We start from the raw sequence: 22,141 nt of genomic DNA, 5'->3' as shown, positions 1-22,141 counted from the left end.
GTAAGCAGCTCTTCTAGGAGAACGACACTCCAAAATCAAACCATTGTTCTCTGGTATTGTTCTGTACCATGGCCTTCTACTGTCTTGGATTAGAGTTCTCTTCCTTTGGGGTACACTCAGCCATACTGTTCTATCTTATTTCTCTTCCTCTTATCTTGTTTAACCCTTTTACCCCCAAAAGGACGTACTGGTAAGTTTCACAAAACCCATCCCTTTACCCCCATGGACGTGCCGCTACGTCCTTGCAAAAAATGCTATTTATAATTATTTTTGCATATTTTTGATAATTTTTTCAGAAACTTCAGGCATTTTCCAAGAGAATGAGACCAACTTGACCTCTATATGACGAAAATTAAGGCTGTTAGAGCAATTTAAATAAAATATATTGCAAAATGTACTTGAAAAAAAAAATAACCCCTGGGTGTAAAGGGTTGGAAAGTTCCAAATACCCTGGGGGTAAAAGGGTTAAGTTTTTATAGTTTATATGTGAAGGATCTAAATTCAACCTATTAAAAAAATTATTAAAGAACTAGAATTGGAAATTATGAAAATGAATAGCCATGAATCAGCAATTTCCAATTACAAAATAAGACTAGATAAAGTGTCATCTAAATAAGAACAAAAAAAAATGTCCTAAATATTACTGTTTACTCACAAATATGAAAAACTAAGCCTAACTATTTATATAAAATCTTAATCATTTCAGCTTATCTTCACGCTATCTTTAGCAAGATAACTTGACACTCTTATCAAGGTTATAGTACAGAACAGTGATAATAGCAAAAACACAGACCAATGGTTAGTCACTATAAAGCGAACCTTTCTCACTTCATAAATTCCTTCATTTAACCATTCTTTATCCATTACTTCTCATATAGTTAATTTCTTTATTTCCTTTATTCACTGGGTTATTTTTTCCTATTGGAACCCTTGGGATTTAGCATCCTGCTTTTTCAACTACAATTGTTACTCAGTAATAATAATAATGCTCAATTAAAAAATATAAACTATCCCACCCACTAAAAAATTAGTCTCCTATCTTATTTCTTATTGGAGAACAGTTCAAGTTCCAGCAATACAAAAAATAAATAAATTTTCATGGCTACAGTACATTATAAACGCAGACCTCTGCGCGGCAGCTTATTTCTCAACCTTGACCTTTGACCTTAACATGTATTAATTGGCGTGGATTTTCAAACACTCAAATATGAACCGAGTTTGAAGTCTATGTGACAACGATTTCCAAACTTGTGACTGGTTATGAGAATTGGGCCTTTGGTTTGACCTTTGACCTTGACCTTCCAAAATTTAATCATTTCCAGCTTTTTACATAACAGTTAATCCCCGCAAGTTTCATTACTCTATGATTAATATTGTGGACAGGAAGCTGTTCACAAACAAAACACAAATTTATTATTATTATTAATATTACTAGCCAAGCTACAACCCTAGTTGGAAAAGCAAGATGCTACAAAACAGATATGTCATATATAAACTATAAAAAGACTCATGTCAGCCTGGTCAACATAAAAACATTTGCTTCAACTTTGAACTTTTGATGTTCTACTGAATCAACTACCCGATTAGGAAGATCATTCCACAACTTGGTAACAGCTGGAATAAAACTTCTAGAATACTATGTAGTATTGAGCCTCATGATGGAGAAGGCCTGGCTATTAGAATTAACTGCCTGCCTAGTATTACAGGGGGTAAAACAACCTCCTTCCAACTTCGTTGGCAGAAGTAAAAAAAAACTTGATGGAAGAATTTAGCCTAATTTTAAGAGAATTTAGAGGGGCTTATTCAGTATTCTAGAAATTTGTCATCGGATATTCGATAAATCCTAAATACTTTTATTACAAACCGAGTTGGTAATGCCTTGGCATTTCCCCTTCTTTCCCCATCTCCCCATCAAATCTTAAAGCTCAAAGACCAACTTTAACTGACCTTAAAACTAAAAGGTCAATTACCTTTCTTTCATGTGTTGTCACCAAATATTTCTATCAAAATTATCTTCCTTCACTTCATCACACTATCTAATCCTTTGCAGATCTCTTGACCTTTCATACCGAGAAGATTCCACCCAAATACTCCCAACTCTCTTTCTCCCTAACCCATCCGTACCAAGTTCCCACACCAACTCAAACTTAGACACAAACCAATAATCTTTAATCTTCTACTTTTTTCATTTGTCAGACTTTCTTCCAATTACCTTTGTTCTTTAATCTTCTACTTTTTTCATTTGTCAGACTTTCTTCCAATTACCTTTGTTTGATTATCATTCTCTAAATTGATGGCAATCTAATGCTAGATTATTATTATTATCATTATTATTATTACCTAAGCTACAACCCTAGTTGTAAAAGCAGGATCCTATAAGCCCAAGGGCTCAAAAAGGGAAAAATAGCCCAGTGAGGGAAGGAAATAAGGAAATACCGTAAGTGATATAAGTAATAGCCCAGGATGGAAGGAAATAAGGAAATAAATGACAAATGTAGTAATGAACAATTAAAATAAAATATTTTAAAAACATTAACGATATTAAAAAGATATTTCATGTGTAAACTATAAAAAGACTTATGTCAGCCTGTTCAACATCAACATTTACTGCAAGTTTGAACAGTATTTCAACTCTTTACTCGTAGTCTGACAAGTAGGTACGGGTTGAACATAGGCATTCCTGGCTCACCTCGCCCTGAGGAAATGCACCCTTTCACACGCTTATGTGTTGAGGTCTTGTGTTTAGTCCCCCCCCCACAACCTCTGCCATCTCCCCCTACACCAGTAGTCTGGTTACTTGCCATGCAGTAAGAGTGTGACAGGGTGCAATTCTTCAGAGCAAAGTGTGCCAGAAATTCATGTGTCCTACTGTACATGTCTGATGTTACTGCCCAAAAATATGTTGAATAAATTTATTTCCAAGACGTATGGATAATGCAAAACGAATCTGATAGGAAATATTTCATGCAATTCAAGAATAAGTCTTGCACAAAATTCCAAGGCTGTGAATGATTACCTCTTTTTAAATACCTTTCCATTTCAATTTTAAATCATCTTAACAACACAGTATAAATAAATACTACAAATGAAACAAGATATTAATCCTTAGTAACACCACCATAAGATGGAGAAAAAAAAAATGTACATACATTGTCACTAAGAGATGAAAGTTAAGAACTAAATACTGTGCTGCAGTGATATCATTATAAGCAGGTTTTTATGATTTTAATATGAAAAAGTAAACTGGAGACAAGAATTAAGAAAAAAGGCAAAATATCACTAGTACAGTTTATTGCACCAACTGTAGGTTAAAAGAAATTAAGCTATATTTAACAACCAAGACATATAGAGAAATATTCTTACAAGTGCTTTTACATCCCTGATACAGAATACAATTTGATGACCAAAGTAAATTTAGATACTTATCACTTTCACAAATGCTTTATGTCAGCTTCCCCATTCGGGGATTAAACATTATTTTAATAGTTTTCTATCTCGGTAGTTCAATGCTGGAACAGATATAGGGGCAAGAGAAGCCATTCCACACATTTTGGTGGACACAAGTAGCTCCCAGAATTATGCAGTACTTGGTGTTATATACCTGCAGTTTTACAGTTCACTTGACTTTAATTTACTCCTCTCGAGACAAACAAAAAGAAAGCTTAAAAGTAAGCCAATGGTCTTCCATAAAATTATCTTATACCTTTGTTAATTTTTTCACATCCACACTATCAAGATCTCCACATGTCTCACATGCTAAGAGAAACTGGATGCTGTAAGCCCAGGGGCTAAAAAACAGGGAAAATAGCCCAGTGAAGAAAGGAAATAAAAGATAGAATAGTGTGCCCAAATGTACCTTCAAGCAAGAGAACTCTAACCCAAGACAGTGGAAGACCATGGTACAGAAGCTATGTCACTACCCCAGACTAGAGAACAATGGTTTGCTTTCAGAGTGGCTCCTACAAGAGCTGCTTACCATAGCTAAAGAGGCAAATAAATCATGGAGTGAAGCTCTTAAAGTCATGATAGAAATAACAACCGTATCTATTATGTAAATCAAACTTACATTGTTCAAGCGTTGCAGAACGGGAGCGTTGGGTTTCAGGTGCCCAACAGGAGTAAAAGACCTAAACCGGTTATTCATGATTACCGTGTCAATTTTCAACCATCCCATCTATTGATCTACGAATGGCTCCTCTGTGTCCACTTCATAACTATGCGGTATCAGATGGTGTTTACATCTACAGTAACAACTGCCAAGTACAAACTCCACTCTATTAAGAATGGGGACACTAATGTTTACTGCCGTACCAATTCCTTACTCTACGAGATAAAACACCTTACCCTCCATGACTCGTACTTGATAGCAGCGTGTTTATACCTATAAATTATCGTAATCTATCTCAAGAGCCTTGGGCGATTAATTTCTGACCAAATCATTATCAAGATTACAGCCACTCAGATTTATCTTTTTAAAAATTAAATTTGCTTTGAAAATATGTACACAGTGCGAACAGTCCATGATAAATGATCTACCAATATAACAATTCTAATAAACTTTCTAACTAAAATCCTTATAGAAATAATACCAGATTAAAAGTCAAGCCTTGATGAATCCTTTACTGTACTGTTTAAAGTACAAAACACTACACTACACTGATAACGACAAGAGTAGCATTCAGCTGATATGCTTATACTGTATGCCTTCAGTGTTAAATCAAATAGTTGCAGTGCTATCAATCAATGTACTGTACTTTGCATCCTGGTAATGATAAACCATATCTTCATTACAACAACTAACATCTCGATAGTAAGCCCTCAAAACATGTACGTTCCTCCACCTTATCTCAAAACAAATTAAATATTCAAAATGGTAATTTCTAAAAACAACTTGATGAGAAAATCTTACTAAAAATTAATATGACACAAAAGAAAGTCCCTACTAATAATATTATATTGGTAAAACAATAGCCTTCTAATTCACAAGTTTCAGATTTGCTATTCATGATTAATTACCCTGACAAAATAACAATTGTTAAATTAACCAAAAATGGGAAAACCAATCAAATTCTGGTCTAAGAAGTTTTATATTCTTAATAAATGTACCTGATCATTGGCTCATACACTGTAATCGTAAGCATAAACTGGCTTAATCTCGTGTCTAAGTTAGGTAGCGAGGGATAGGGCCTTTTTCTAATATCAGAATTTATTGAAAATAAATTGGTTTTGCTTAAAAAATTCCAGTGATACACAAAGTTGAAAGGGTGCACACTGGTCTAAGTGGAAAATGGTTTATGTGATAGAAGTCTATACAGATACGTTAACTGGCGCTAGTTTACTTTACAAGAGGAGATACATGAAGCCACAAGAGAATGTGGTTAGTTGGCAGTTCCATGGATTTATCTGCAATTTACGACCATCTTCCACAGGTGCGAAACTTTACTCATAATACTGCACACCTGCTTTGTCTCCTTAGCCTGCCCACATCAATGAAACACCTGTCCTCAAGGCTTTTTTATAAATTACCTAACATGACAGCTCATTTCATTTATCACCCTCAAGTGTTGCCACTCCAACACATGCGCATTGCCGTCTTCCAAAACTTATGCAACCACTACTAAAAGCTTGAAAGGTCTGCTTCCTTCATGTAAACAGTTTTCTTCTATAAGAAAGATTTATCTACAACCTCACAGCATCTTTCGTAACCGTGTTTGGAAAGAACATCAGTGCTTACACTTTCTTGCTACAAATTTCACTTTTTTATTCAAGAACAAAATTAACCTCAATTCTAGGAGTCTATAATGTAGACAACCAATCAGGATAATGACAACGTAACTGGGTAATCTCATACATACAGCAATACTCTTAACCCTTTTACCCCCAGGCTATTTGGAACTTTCCAGCCCTTAACCCCCAGGGGTTATTTTTTTCAAGCACATTTTGCAGTATATTTTTTTTAAATTGCTCTAACAGCCTTAATTTTCATCATAGAGAGGTCAGGTTGGTCTCATTCTCTTGGAAAATGCCTGAAGTTTCTCAAAAAATTATCAAAATTATGAAAAAAAAAAATGTAAATAGCAGTTTTTTGCAAGGACGTACCGGTACGTCCATGGGGGTTAAGGGATGAGTTTTGTGAAACGTACCAGTACGTCCTTTGGGGGTAAAAGGGTTAAAACAGAAGTCATCTATAAAGGACTCATGAAGGGCAGAGACAACACAATGCCATAGAGACCGACCACATATACGTATGACCAATGCCCCTCTCCATCAACTAAGACCATGGAAGGCCAAGTAATGGCTGCCAATGACTTAGCAGGTAGACTTATAGGCTCCCCCGAACCCCCATCCCTAGCTCAAAAGGATGGCGAGGTTGCAGACACTGCAAGAAACCATCGACCTTGAGCGGGTCTCGAACACCTGTCCAGCAGATCGCAAGGCAGAGACTTCCAATAGGCTACCGCATTCCTATGCTACAATGAGATGCAATTTCCCCTAGAATGCACTACACACTTCTCGTATCTTATGCATATCAAACTACTACAAGATCAAAACTCCATAGTTTTGATTTTTCATAGAGAATATTTCCCTACGAGAGTGTTTGCCCTATGAATTCTTGGAAAGATTTATAGACAAACTGTTACAAATTTCAAAGTTATACAAATCTAGACCAATTTAATTTTACCTCATGACATGTCTGGGTACTGTACTATACATATAGCTGTTATATTTTTACTGTATTATAAAAATAGCTGTTATATTCTTACTGTATTATAAAAATAGCTGTTATATTCTTACTGTATTATACAAACAGCTGTTATATTCTTACTGTATTATAAAAATAGCTGTTACATTCTTACTGTATTATACAAACAGCTGTTATATTCTTACTATATTATACAAATATCTCATTCTTACTGTGTTATACAAATAGCCATTATATTCTTACAATAGAGAAACACACTCAAAATCTACCAGGTTCAATAGGAATCAAAGATTTTCATTTTAGTCACTTTTCAAATACTGTATAGTGAAAAATGCCGAGCCTCAATTTATAGCCAAATACAAAAACTAAAAAAAGATCCTCTAGTATACGTAAACCATTCAATGAACCTAAAAACACATATAAATTTAATAGGTTTCTGGTATAAATTATGTTATATTCAACTTACCACTCTTAATTTTTAAAAATTGTCCAAAGAATATTTTGCTTCTAAGTGTAGTCTAGAGAAGACTAATCATAAATATGTGCCCAAAGAGTAAATGAAAATTTGGTTCAACCAATGCCAGAGCTCTTCAAATAATTCATTCATTTAACATTTAACCCATGCCAAAGCTGTTGAAAACCTTCCCACAACTTGTTTTCTCAGTGATAGCATTGGATAAGTTTAGGAATAAACAATCAAATTTAATTTCCAAAACGTTAGTATTTTGGTACCATTGGTAATTTCAAAACTTTCAAATATTTTGAAATTTTAAAAAGCCAAGCAATTAATAATTATAATCCACTAGGATTTAAAACCTCCACCTCTCTCTGAACTTAACCCTTTCGCCCCCAAAGGATGTACCGGTACGTTCTTGCAAAACACGTTTTTTATAATTTTATGAGAAACTTCAGGCATTTTCCAAAAGAATGAGACCAACCTGACCTCTCTATGACAAAAATTAAGGCTGTTAGAGCAATTTGAATAATATATATAGCAAAATGTGCTCAAAATTTAACCTAACCTTGGGGGTAAAAGGGATAAAATTCTTGGGAATGTACCAAAAACTATTCACGATAGTTTTTACAGTTTTTAATGCCGATCATGCAGTAACACTTAGAAGTCATTTCCTGTCGAGTGATTTTCTAGTACAGATATTTTTCATTATAAAAACAATCACTTCTTTTTAAAGCAACTCATCATACATAAAAATATTTAGTAACCCAAATTTAGTGAATACCAAAGTGGTGGTATAGTTGACTTCATTAACTAAAGCACACATTAGAGCAGCTAACATGTGTTTAGCAAAAGATAAACTGTTAGCAACACTGCTTGTAAAAGTCGCTGAGCTCGTATACACGTGATCAAGAGCTTTTTTTTATTAACTTTACGAAGTGCTCTATAGAAAAATAAAGTTTGCTTAACAGCACTTTGTAAAATTGATAAAAATACTTTAGCTAACATATTTACAAGCACACCATTTTTTTTTTACAGGCAGCATAAAAATAATGATAATAATAATAATACAAAAAAATAATAAAAATAATAATAATGATAGACTCCTTAGCTCACTACAAGTGTAAAGGAATTAATGAAGCCGACAATATTATGCAATTCTGCACCAAGAAAATCCTGCACTCGTTAAAAGCACCCAAGAAGCAAATGACTAAAGCCTGTTTGCTCAACCTTGAAGTCAATTATGCCATTGAAAGAAATAAAAAAATAGGAGAAACTGACCCTTTTGACACTTGTGCCTAATCTCTGGATGAGACCCGGCTGTGAGATGGAGTCGTTAGCTTCTAGCACATCTTGCATCATCCTGAAACTAAAAGGAAAAGTCATTAAAATGATATTTTAATTATAAAATAAATTTTTGAATATACTTACCCGGTGAATATATAGCTGCAACTCTGTTGCTCGACAGACAAACTCTATGGAAAAAACTCGCCAGCGATCGCTACACAGGTTGCGGGTGTACCCAACAGTGCCATCTGTCGACCAGATACCCAGCTCTTATGTAAACAAAGACTCAATTTTCTCCTCGTCCCACTGCGTCTCTATTGGGGAGGAAGGGAGGGTCATTTAATTTATATATTCACCGGGTAAGTATATTCAAAAATTTATTTTATAATTAAAATATCATTTTTAAATATTTAACTTAGCCGGTGAATATATAGCTGATTCACACCCAGGATGGTGGGTAGAGACCAGTAATATATGTTTACATTTTATGAGCTAAGAGTTTTTTATTTCATTTTAGAAGTTATCAAAATAACAAAAAACAAAATAAATAGGTACCTGGTAAGGGAGTCGACTTGAACAATTACTCTGCCTTTTTAAGTACGTCTTCCTTACAGAGCCTCGCGATCCTCTTAGGATGCTGATCAACACCTAGGAGCTGAAGTATCAAGGGTTGCAACCCATACAACAGGACCTCATCAAACCCCTAATCTAGGCGCTCTCAAGAAATGACTTTGACCACCCGCCAAATCAACCAGGATGCGAAAGGCTTCTTAGCCTTCCGGACAACCCAAAAACAACAATAAAAACATTTCAAGAGAAAGATTAAAAAGGTTATGGAATTAGGGAATTGTAGTGGTTGAGCCCTCACCCACTACTGCACTCGCTGCTACGAATGGTCCCAGTGTGTAGCAGTTCTTGTAAAGAGACTGGACATCTTTCAAGTAAAATGACGCGAACACTGACTTGCTTCTCCAATAGGTTGCGTCCATTATACTTTGCAGAGATATATTTTGCTTAAAGGCCACGGAAGTTGTTACAGCTCTAACTTCGTGCGTCTTCACCTTAAGCAAAGTTCGGTCTTCCTCACTCAGATGTGAATGAGCTTCTCGTATTAACAAACTGATAAAGTCTGATCAAGCATTCTTTGACATAACCAAGGATGGTTTCTTAACTGAACACCATAAAGCTTCAGATTGGCCTCGTAAAGGTTTAGTACGCTTTAAATAGAACTTAAGAGCTCTAACAGGGCATAAGACTCTTTCTAGTTCATTGCCTACGATCTCCGATAAGCTGGGAATATCGAAAGATTTAGGCCAAGGCCGAGAAGGCAGCTCATTTTTGGCTAGAAAACCAAGTTGCAGCGAACAAGTGGCTTTTTCCGACGAAAATCCGATGTTCTTGCTGAAGGCATGAATCTCACTGACTCTTTTAGCCGAGGCTAAGCATACCAGGAAAAGAGTCTTAGGAGTGAGATCTTTCAGGGAGGCTGATTGTAACGGCTCCAACCTGTCTGACATGAGGAATCTTAGTACCACGTCTAAATTCCTTCCAGGGGTAGCCAAACGACGCTCCTTGGTGATCTCAAAAGACTTAAGGAGGTCTTGCAGATCTTTATTGTTGGAAAGATCTAAGCCTCTATGCCGGAAGACCGATGCCAACATTCTTCTGTAGCCCTTGATAGTGGGAGCTGAAAGGGATCGTCCTTTTCTCAGGTGTAAGAGAAAATCAGCTATTTGAGCTACAGAGGTACTGGTCGAGGATACAGAAACTGACTTGCACCAGTCTCGGAAGACTTCCCACTTCGATTGGTAGACTCTAATGGAAGACGCTCTCCTTGCTCTAGCAATCGCACTGGCTGCTTCCTTCGAAAAGCCTCTAGCTCTCGAGAGTCTTTCGATAGTCTGAAGGCAGTCAGACGAAGAGCGTGGAGGCTTTGGAGTACCTTCTTTACGTGTGGCTGACGTAGAAGGTCTACCCTTAGAGGAAGACTTCTGGGAACGTCTACTAACCATCGAAGTATCTCGGTGAACCATTCTCTCGCGGGCCAGAGGGAAGCAACTAACGTCAACCTTGTCCCTTCGTGAGAGGCGAACTTCTGCAGTACCTTGTTGACAATCTTGAACGGTGGGAATGCGTAGAGATCCAGATGTGACCAATCTAGGAGGAAAGCATCTATATGTATTGCTGCTGGGTCCGGGACTGGAGAGCCATAGATTGGAAGCCTCTTGGTCAGCGAGGTTGCAAAGAGATCTATGGATGGTTTACCCCAAGTGGCCCAAAGTCTCTTGCACACATTCTTGTGGAGGGTCCATTCGGTTGGAATTACTTGCCCTTTCCGACTGAGACAATCTGCTATGACGTTCAAGTCGCCTTGGATGAACCTCGTTACTAGGGAGATGTCTTGACCTTTTGACCAGATGAGCAGGTCCCTTGCGATCTCGTACAACGTCAGTGAGTGGGTACCTCCTTGTTTGGAGATGTACGCCAAGGCCGTGGTGTTGTCCGAGGTAACTTCCACCACTTTGCCTCGAAGGAGAGACTTGAAGCTTTTCAAGGCCAGATGTACTGCCAACAGCTCCTTGCAGTTGATATGCATGCTCCTCTGACTCGAGTTCCACAGTCCTGAGCATTCCCGACCGTCTAGTGTCGCGCCCCAGCCCACGTCCGATGCGTCCGAGAAGTGAACGTGGTTGGGAGTCTGAACAGCCAGGGGAAGACCCTCTCTTAGGTTGATATTGTCCTTCCACCAAGTCAGACAAGACTTTATCTTTTCGGAAACCGGGATCGAGACCGCTTCTAGCGTCTTGTCCTTTTTCCAGTGAAAAGCTAGATGGTATTGAAGAGGACGGAGGTGTAGTCTTCCTAGTGACACAAATTGTTCCACGGATGACAGCGTCCCTACCAGACTCATCCACAGCCTGACTGAGCAGCGTTCCTTCTTCAGCATCTTCTGGATGGATAGCAGGGCTTGATCTATTCTGGGGGCTGATCGTCTTGTTGTTCAGCAACGTCCTCATCAGAGGGTTCCTCATCCGAAAACTGATGAGGAAACGGCAACGGAGTGGGCAACGCCTGGCTCGCTGAGTCCGGTCGCACTGGTGCATGCGTGACGGAGCCGGACGCAACATCATGGAACTGCTGCACAGTCTGTGAACTGTCAACAACCATGGGTGCGCGAGGAAGCACAGCGTCCACCCGAGACTGTCTAGACCGTCTGGGTTGTGCAGTCAACACCATACCGGGTTGCTGAGGTTGACGCACTGCGTCAAAACAAGTCACCTCTGCTGGTTGTTGAACGTCCTGAACGTCAACAACCACCTCCGAGCGTCGCTTAACGTCAACGTGCGGCTGGCAACCCACACTGGGTCGCATCGGTGGAGGAACCACCTCAACTGGCAGACGCGAGAAGGTTACCTCAGCGTCAACAGGGCGCACAACCGACCGGTTGGAAGGTTGTTGGCCAGAAGGTTCGGCAGCAACCTTCTCCGCATTAAAGTCCTCTATCAAGGACGCAAGCTTGGACTGCATGTCTTGCAGCAAAGCCCATTTAGGGTCTACGGGAGCAGGTGCGGCAACAGACGGGGTTAGCGACTGAGGCGGTACCGCTTTCCATCCCTGAAAGCCTTGTTTTATGCATGACATAATTGTACAGCAAAACTTCAAAGGCTCGAAAACAATTGTGAAGTTGACCTGTAAAAAACTTGGAGCGTCTCCTGGCCAGGCGCCAGGGAGAGTCTACGAGATTTGAGAAGTCTATCTGGGCAGAGGCATGAACTCCCAAGCCGAGAACTTCTCTCGTGTCATATCAGACTCTCGCTCTATAAGCCAGTTTAAAAGAAGGGAAAGCAAAGGCTGTATCCCCCAAACTCCTCCTGGTGATAAACCAGTCGCCTAGCCAACGTAAAGCTCTCTAGGAGAGCGAGAGAGCACTAGCTTAAAAACAACGGCTTCGAAATAGCTAGGCCTAGTGTAAGCTCTGACGTTTAGGCGAACGAGGAGCAGCAGTTACAAAAAGATCCGGACAAAGATCCTTAAAAAAAAAAAAAAAAAATCATCATGATTTAATTAAAGTCCATAGAGGGCTAAGCAGCTTTAGGCTCCTCTCCATCTGAGAGTCCTCAAGGGAATATCAGTAGGAGGGGGAACAGCAACTTCCTCATCTACAGGAACCTTGTCCGATAAAAGCTGAGTCTCAAGCAAGGGAGAGACCTACCGTGGTGGCAATGCTTTACAAGCAGAGTCCACACTCACTGGTGCATTAGTAGCGGACCAGAACGCAACGTCATGTAACTGCTTGACAGTCTGTGAACTGTCAACAACTGAACTGTCAACCACAACAGGTGCGTGAGGACGCACAGCGTCCACTCGAGACTGCTTTGACTGCCTAGACTGAGCAGTCAAAACAACTCTAGAATGCGGAGGTTGACGCACAGCGTCAAAACAAGTCAACTCCGATTGTTAGCGAACGTCTTGAACGTCAACAGGAGCATCAGCAAGTGGCCTAACGTCCAAATGCGGCTGAAAATCCACACGAGACCGCATCGAGTGTGGTTCTAAACAACCTGACTGACGTGACTTAGCTACGCCAACGTCAACAGTAAGCACAAAGGAACGTTAGGTTGGCTGAAAGCCAGGATATTGATGAGATAAACGGCTAGACTCAACGGACTAATCGGCAGAATAGTCTTCCATAAGGGAAGCAAGCATATTCTGCATGTCTTGCCATACAACCCATTAAGGATCAACGGAAATGGTTGTGGTAAGAGACGAGGGTAACGTCTGTGACCGCAACACTTTGCCAACAAAAAAGACTCTCGGAGTCTGTGTTACGCTTTTGTTAGGCGGCGAGCAGTTATCCGATGACTGCATAGGGTCAGAGCTGTCCTAATGGCTGTAACCAGGACGCTGGACCTGTCCTGAAAGGACTGACTTTCGCTTAAGGGCTTCGAAACCTTGTGACAGGTTTCTTATGCGAAAAGCCTTCGGATGACGAGGAGAAAAAAAACGTCTCTCTCGTCTTATGGTAGGGGAGATCTTGGTAAGATACACCCGATACCATAGAGGGAAACGTCTGTTCGTTGATCAAGGCCTCTCGAACCCATAAGTCGTTCGACATTACTTCTCCCCTGTTTGGGAGCTTGCAAGAGGTCCCGGACTAGGTGAACGACAGGCACGAACAGACGAACCCTCGGACGCAACACTGTAACACTTTGCGCAATATCACTTTATCACTTCGATTTTCTGTTTTGCACTTATTTCACTGAAATCGAAACTTTTACTGATTTCTACCTGAAGCACGCAATTCTACCCTTATCAAAAGGTAGTAATTGCGAAATCAGTCGTAAAATGCAAGCTCATTAATAACAGCAAAAAACAGAAAACATATTTTAAGATAAAAATTTCAGTGGCTGGGGAAGAGACTAAACACTAGTTCCTTCAAAACTACGTTTTCAATCTCTAACCGCACATAGCCTGGGGACGAGAATAAAAACTAAAAACGTTTTATCCTTTCTCCCCGTACCGAGACTAGGGACGAGAGCAACTCGAGAACAACGTTACCCGGTTGAACGGAACGTTTTCTCTCCTCTCTCTCCCTCCGTCTCTATCTCTCTCTCTCTTTCTCTCTTGATTTCGCACCTAAAAGAAGAGCCCAATTACATTTCGTCAAAAAAACATGTTATTTGACCAAAGGAAAAAACTGAAAGGTTTTTCAATTAAAAAGTTCCTTTAAAATAGAATTTAAAACATTTAAGCTTAGAAAGAATGAACAAAACGTCAGAATCGATTTACTCTTTCTGCAAAGTGAAACCGTGATACTCTCTCTCTCTCTATCGTAACGATAGAGCGCATGTTGAACGTCCTGAACGTCAACAACTGCGTAGCATAAATAAACTAAACGTTAATTCATCTTTGAAAAAGATACGAAGACTATTCAAAGAAATTCTTTCATAAAATATTTCATTTAAAAAGTTTTAAATCCTTAGCTCTTTAAAAGCTATTTACGATATAAAGGGCTCAACGTTGATTAACTTCGGTTTCCAAGTTAGGACCGCCTACTCTCAGGAAAGGTCGCATATAAACAAAACATTAAAATTTATTTTTTATGTTTATTATAAATGGAAAGTTAATCGAAGAGGAAAATCTATAATTAATTTATAACGTGATAAGATAATTACTAAAAGCCTAAACACACTTCCGTCTAAGGGAAGGGTCGGCCATTTAAAAGTGAAAGAAAGTACATACTCTCTTTGTCACCAAAATTAAATCTATCCAAAACGAGTTCAAGATTTAAGATGAAGAAAAAACACCTGCACTGCGAAAGCTCAAACCAGAATATAGTACTTCACCAAATATGATGGGAAAAACTCCAGGTTTCAACAGCGAGTAAAGTACGTCTTGTCGACACGTCGACAGAGAGAAAATTGAGTCTTTGTTTACATAAGAGCTGGGTATCTGGTCGACAGATGGCGCTGTTGGGCACACCCGCAACCTGTGTAGCGATCGCTAGCGAGTTTTTTCCGTAGAGTTTGTCTGTCGAGCAACAGAGTTGCAGCTATATATTCACCGGCTAAGTTAAATATTTAAAATTTCTAGTTTCATAATACATCAAAATATGATAACATTAAAGGTTCTATACATATAACCCTTTTACCCCCAAAGGACGTACTGGTACGTTTCACAAAAGACATCCCTTTACCCCCATGGACGTACCAGTACGTCCCTGCAAAAAACAACTATTTACAATTTTTTTTTTTTTTTTTGATAAATTTTTGAAAAAATTCAGGCATTTTCCAAGAGAATGAGACCAACCTGACCTCTCTATGACGAAAATTGACGCTGTTAGAGCAATTTGAAAAATATAGACTGCAAAATGTGCTTGAATAAAAAATAACCCTTGGGGGTTAAGGGTTAGAAATTTCCAAATAGCCTGGGGGTAAAAGGTTTAACAATCGCAGAGCAGTCAAAAGACACAGGGTATTTATCTATATTCATTTTCTCTTGAACCATGACAAAGACCCTCATCGACTACTAAATCTACACACAAAAAAACAAGTGTAATAGTGTAGCTGACAAGGAATAAATAAGTGAAAATTAATACAGGTAATGTTACTGACAAAGAATACGAAAGTTTCAAATTAGATACAGCCTCTTGAATTTCCCCAACAGTATTATTATTATTATTATTATTATTAGCTAAGCTAAAACCCTAGTTGGAAAAGCAGGATTCTATAAGCCAAAGGGCTCCAACAAGGGAAAAATAGCCTTTTGAGGAAAGGAAATAAGAAAATAAACTATAGTACAGTACAGTATATGAAAAGTGATAAAAAATTAAAGTCACAAAAATAAAGCTCCAATCCGTAACCAATAGCGGTAATTCAATAAGCTTCCATCCTATCTGAAAACAATAATGATCCACTCTTAATACATAAATACTCCATGTTTTGTCAGTAAATATGACAATGTCCTAAATTGTATTTTTCCTAGCTATATAAACCTGTAATCATTTAAAATAATAATTTGCTTAAGCTCAGCTGAAACAGCCGAAGAGAAAGAAAACCAGGCAGTTGTGCTGAATGGTTGGCTATTGATACCCCCCCCCCCCCCCGCCAGCCTGCTTTCCTCATTAAAACGCTTTAAGCTCAATGTGGAACATGAGAGGGGTGGTAAGGGCGGGCATTTATATTAAATGATTACAGGTTTGTTAGGAAAAACACAATTTAGGACAAATTGTCATTTGTTCCAACGCGATATAAAAACCTCTTAATCATTTAATATAGGAAGACTCACTGGTTAGTGGGAGGTCTGCCTTTGCTGCTTGTGAACAGCTAACTGGCCAGATATAGACCTGGTCTCGAATGAGAGCAAAGGACTAAATCCACCTGCCCCTGTCTCTTGACCCAAAATGATGATGGTGGGGCCTGAGAGACTGGGAGCCGGGTCGTGCGATGGGTAAGAGCATTGCGTGACCTGAGAGCGTGAATGCAAGAGACATTTGACCCTGGGGTCACAGTGACTGGATGAAACTCCATAACCAACAGGCAAAGGATTTATACATCCACCGTCTTCCCTGCCTAGCAGAAGACGGGGGGAGAATACCAGTAAACAAACTCTAGCAATCTTAACTGGGAAGACTTGTCTTGATGTATCAAACTCCAAGGGAGGAGACAAGAGAGAAAGGTGGATCACATGCAGACAGCTTTCACACTGCCAAACATGCCACAAAAATCAAGACGAGACTTCCCTGTCCCGGAGGAACTGGAGAGGTCGGACAATAGCTTGAGCCGCTACCACAGGGCCAAGAACAAAGGTGTCCCAGGACTTGTGCGTAAACTCCCTTAAGTAAGAGCCCGTAAAGGTGGTCTGGCGTTTCCAAATGCCAGCCTTCAGCACTTGGCCCACTGCAAGATATCTCTTGAAAGCGAGTGTGGGGGCAATGCCCCTGATCTCGTGAGCTTTAACCCTCGCTGGTGCTTGGACTTGAGGAAGTCTCATACGCCTTGCGGATGGTTTCACGGAAATAAAAGGATATCGTGTTCTTCGACACCACCTTCTTGGCTCTACCGGTGCTAACGAAGAGCTCAGGTCTGAGATGCCGAGTTCGCTAAAGATAGCGCCGGAGACACCTGACGGGACTGAGAAGCCTTTCACCTGAACCGCCACTCGCCGCATCCGGTAAGGAATAAATAGTGAGGGCCTCGAACCTGGGATCGTGGATCGCTGGGTTGAGTCTTGGCCATGAACTCTGGCGTAAAACTCAAGGAGGTCTCCTTCCAACCCTTTGCGTGAGTGATATTACAAGAGAGGCCGTGTAACTCCCCGACTCTCTTCGTCGATGCTAAGGCTAGCAGAAAAACAGTCTTTAGGGTCAAGTACCTGTCTGAGGCACGACTCTAGGGTTTGTACAGAGCAAAAGTAAGAGACCCCAGAACTAGAGTTACATCCCACTGGGGAACTCTAAGTTCCCTCGGGGGACACAACTGTTCAAAGCTCTTGATGACCATAGAAATCTCCAGGCCATTGGAGATATCTATGCCCTTCACATGGAACACCATTGCAAGGGCAGACCTGTACCCTTTAATAACAGAAACTGAAAGGAGCTTATCTCTATGAAGAAAGACTAGGAAGTCTGCGATCCGAGTCAGAGAGGCTCCGACCGGGGAGATACCCCTTCCACTACATCAATCACAGAAGACCAACCACTTCCCCTGGTAGACTGAGGAGGAGGATCTTTTAAGGTACCCTAACATCTCTCGCAGCGAGTCGCGAAAAGCCTCGCGTTCTGAGGAGATGCTGGATAGCCTTGCGTTCTGAGAAGATGCTAGATAGTCTCCACGCGTGAAGTCTGAGCAACTGCACCGCCTGGTGGTGACTGCTCGACAAGGGTTGCCAAAGGAGATTGGGCCAGTGTGGTAGCGACAACAGATCGGGAAACCACTCCATGTGTGGCCATAGTGGAGCAATGAGTCATCCCGAGTCCTGGGGTTAATAGAACCCGGGACAGAACTGCACGAAACAAGTAGCAACCCAGTCGATCCCAAGGATGTTGCAGTGCATCCTCGAACGCAGCCGCGGCATCTGGTACTGGAGAACAAAACACGGAAAGCTTGGCGTTGTGCCGTGATGCGATTAGGTCTATGTATGGTTCTCCCCAGAGGTCGAGTACTCGAGTCGCTACCCGATTGTGAAGAGACCATTCTGCCCCTATTACCTGGTTTCTGCAACTTAGGCATCTGCCATAACATTTCTCTTGCCTGGAATGTACCTGGCTGACAAGGTTATGTGTTGGCTCTGCCTCGTCAACTGCTGCAAGGGACGTGAGAGCGTGCCCCATGCTTGTTGACGTACGCGACCACGGACGTGCTGTCGCTCATCAGCACTACCGAGTGCTCTCTCAAACGGGCCTGGAAATGAAGGAGCGCTCTCAAGACTGCCATCATTTCTAGCACGTTGATGTGCAGGTGTTTCTCCTATGACTGAACCAGTGTATTCAGGAGTCGAGGAAGGACCCTGGCAGGGTTCATCCCCGACGGAATGCATCGAGGTTCCCACTGCGACCGAGTGCGTGACTGGTCGCTGCGAGCCCCACAAAGCTCCCGAAGGAGCTCGAGCGCGAAGCGGGTCGCTGGAAACTGCAGCGCTCACACCAGAAGCTGTAGATAGGTTAGTCGCGCAAGTGATGTGTGCGGCCTCATCTATTCCATGGCCAGAAAGCATGGGGGTTGGCTGCACCTCACGCAGCTGGTATGCGCTAGAGCTAGCCTGGTCATGCACGACCAGCCCCCATGTCGCAGGCTGAGCCGCAAGGTGGCTCCATGCCGGGCCCGAGTCGTGCGGGTCGAGTGCGCGGCTGTCTGGGCCTGCTCCCTGCTCACGCAACACACGAGTCGTGGAGTCGGTCCACGTGGCTACCACATGGAGGTAGTCGTGCGTACCGCAGATTCTTCACGAGAGACCACAGCTGTGATTTCTCGTGGCGAAGCCGGGACTCTCATTTCCCTGCTCAAGAGCGGTTCAAATCAAGTCCGGGCAGCAGCTCGGAGCCCCAGGACTCCGTCACCGAGCTCTGGGAGACGATACCTACACCCTCAAGTGCGATTGCCGTGCATGGAGCTAAGCTCCACCCTGTACCGCCAGCCAACCATTCAGCACAACTGCCTGGTTTTCTTTCTCTTCGGCTGTGTCAGCTGAGCTGAAGCGAATTCCTACATTAAATGATTACGAGGTTTGTATATTGCGTTGGAACAAACAATCTAACTAAAGGGGCCCTCAACAGAGCGGAGACCTCCGCCGCGGCAGCTTATTTCTCGACCTTAACCTTTGACCCTAACCATCCAAAACTTCATTTCCAGCTTATTACACAACAGTGAATCCCTGTAAATTTCATTACTCAATGATTAAAATTGTGGCCAGGAAGTTGCTCACAAACAAACACACAAACTGGTGGTAAAACATAACCTGCTTCCAACTTCGCTGGCGGAGGTAATTAACATCTGCTAGTCATATTCCTCATGAGAAAAATACCAAACATTAACCAGCCATTGATATTTCCACATCGATGAAAAATTATCATGCATTCAAACACACTATAAGACTAAATTTGGGGGATGAAAAGTTAAAAAAAAATAAATAAATAAATTCTGACCTGGCCATGACTAAAACAACACCAAAACAATATTTAGAATGACAAAATGCGAGTCTTTAACTTGAGTCTAGTTACCAACTTACAACAATATATAATCTACAGGCAGAACGCAGAAAGGTGGCCGCCCTCCATATATTGTAATACAATTCTATAAAAAAAAAAATTCCTGTAGTACAAGTTATTCTGCATTTTATCAAACCTCCAAATATGTGCTCAACTTTCAATCACTGTATTCCCAATTTGAAATATCACCAAAATTTTAGTATCAAAAGAACACTATGAATAAGTGTTCCTCAGTCAGGTTCGGACAAAGAAGTCTGCATGGGGCATAGGTCTACAGAGGGGTAAAGGTCATAGTACCCTACGTCAGGTTAGGTTATCTTAGGGTACACTTCCATCTACTGTAATTCCTCTTCCTCTTGTTTTGTTAGTCTTTATAGTTTATATGACATTTATTTTAATGTTGTTACTGTTCTTAAAATATTTAATTTTTCCCTATTTCCTTTCCTCACTGGGCTATTTTTCCCTGTTGGGGCCCCTCGGCTTATAGCATCCTGCTCTTCCAACTAGGGTTGTAGCTTAGCAAATAATAAATAATACCATGCCTACATCAGGTTAGGTTGCCTTAGACTACCATATATCCATGGGATTTCACTGAAGACGACGCTGCCAACACCATCGGACAATGTCTATCAGAACCAAGAAAATAGTGTCGATCCTCTCTTTTCTATGCTGCGGTGGTAGACCATGAAGACCTTAACACTATAATTCCTTTATATTTACCAGGGTTTACAGTCACTCTGGCCCCCAACCCTAGTCACTCCGGCCCACTAATTATTCTATGTTATCTAGAAAGAATATATAATAACAGGCTCTCTCTTTTATAAAATAATTATGCAGTATAGTCATACACATACACAATAACTACATAATACTATGTAATCTAGAAAGAATATGTAATAACAGAAATAACCAAACAAGGCTCACCACACCCTGACCACAACATGGGAGTGCTGACTGGCTTTATCGTGATGTAAACAACTCGCCTTCCTAGTTCAAAGCTCTGATAATATAGTAACAAATTAGTTTTGCCTTCTCTTTACTTTTTCAATACAGTGCTATTAACATTACATAAAATACAATAATATAGTACAATATAATAGTTTAAATGATATGAAAAATTAACTGTATACAAAGGTATGCGTCTAAGTGAAAAAAAAAATCAGGCAGCCTACTGATACTAAAATATTTCTGTATACATATATGGCTTCATTCCGCCGGGGAATGACGCTCTAGCCTCCGTGGACATAACAAATGTACAATAAAAGTTGTAAACAAGTATAATTACACACACACTCAAACAACCCAACAATATATATTGCTAACTTTACACACGTGCGTGCCGTCAGGGAGGCCGGAGTGACCTGGGACGAACACGGGGGAGGCCGGAGTGACCGGAGCCAGAATAAACTACGGGCCGGAAAAACGAGGGGCCAGAGTAACTTGCTGCCATTTACCCGTGCACCGTTTACAGATTTCAAAATCTAAAATAAAAAAATATGCCTGCATAACCTAGTTTAAAAGCCTACCCCAAACCTTCAGAGTAGCATATAGCCTACCTAGCTTAGCCTAAAAGCCTACACTCTGAAAATGCAGAATGGAATGTAGCCTGCATAACCTAGCTTGAAAGTTTATGCCAAACCTGCAATGGAATCCAGCCCACGTAAGATGCCTAAAAGGCCTACATTTAAAGCCTACGGAACAGAATTAAGCCTACGTTACAGAATTTAGCCTGCGTGACCTGTCCTAAACACCTACTTGAACCTACAGAATGGAATGGGGCCTGCATAACCTACCTTGAAAGCCTACTCCAAACCTGCAATGGAATGCAGCCTACGCAAGACGCCTAAAAGCCTACAGAATAGAATTTAACCTACGTAACCTACCTTAAAAGCCTACTTGAACCTACAGAATGGAATGTAGTCTGCCGGTATAGGCTACCACAATCGTAAAAGAAACAACCATAACTATAAGCCAGTAAAGTGAATAGTCGTACTTGATGGTATACAGGGTCCTCAGCACACTAAACCAGGAGCACGGGCCAGGGAGACCCTTCAGTTGTTCGTATTTATGCCTTTGACATGAGATGAACCACATGCAATGTTGACGACCTACAACCGTATCACTAAAACTCGGGCAATTCCTTAACCTTACCCGTAACTAAAACAACCAAATGGTAAATTGGCATTAGTAGGCTCACCTGTTCGTGAAATAAATAGGCTATTTTAAATAAATAGGAAAAAAACTGTGGCACTTTTTTCAGAATCACCGGAAAGGACGTGTCTCTTCCAATGACAAGGTGCCACATATACGCTCCGTACGCAAACAATTGTTTTCACGTGCGTATTATCCTCATTTCACCTTCAATAACGATAAATCGCAATAATTGGAGATCCGTCACTCGATTTATATATCCTTTAGGAGGCGATCAACAGTTTTTCCATCTATTACAGGGCAGGGAAAACATTTACCTCCATTCGTGACGTCACATCCG

General features: G+C 40.7%; 1 protein-coding gene across 5 annotated transcripts in view; it reads right to left on the bottom strand.

Moving 5' to 3' along the window:
* LOC137660188 (protein RER1) overlaps positions 1 to 22,141 on the bottom strand; it is a 31,561-nt gene extending 9,420 nt beyond the window's left edge. For 2 of the 5 annotated variants that reach the window (XR_011047651.1, XM_068394893.1), the window contains exons 1-2: positions 21,644 to 21,776; positions 8,439 to 8,526 (exon numbers count right to left, since the gene is read on the bottom strand). Coding sequence is in view for 4 of the 5 variants with exons in the window: in XM_068394893.1 (XP_068250994.1) it covers positions 8,439 to 8,526; positions 21,644 to 21,744 (189 nt within the window). In the remaining variant the exon portion in view is untranslated. The other 3 variants (XM_068394896.1, XM_068394895.1, XM_068394894.1) reach the window with 3 other exon arrangements.

Source organism: Palaemon carinicauda, chromosome 20 (assembly GCF_036898095.1).
Source record: "Palaemon carinicauda isolate YSFRI2023 chromosome 20, ASM3689809v2, whole genome shotgun sequence".
NCBI classification, from domain to species: Eukaryota; Metazoa; Arthropoda; class Malacostraca; order Decapoda; family Palaemonidae; genus Palaemon; species Palaemon carinicauda.
The sequence above is the reverse complement of the archived record's forward strand: the minus strand, read 5'-3'. Positions and strand labels throughout refer to the sequence as shown.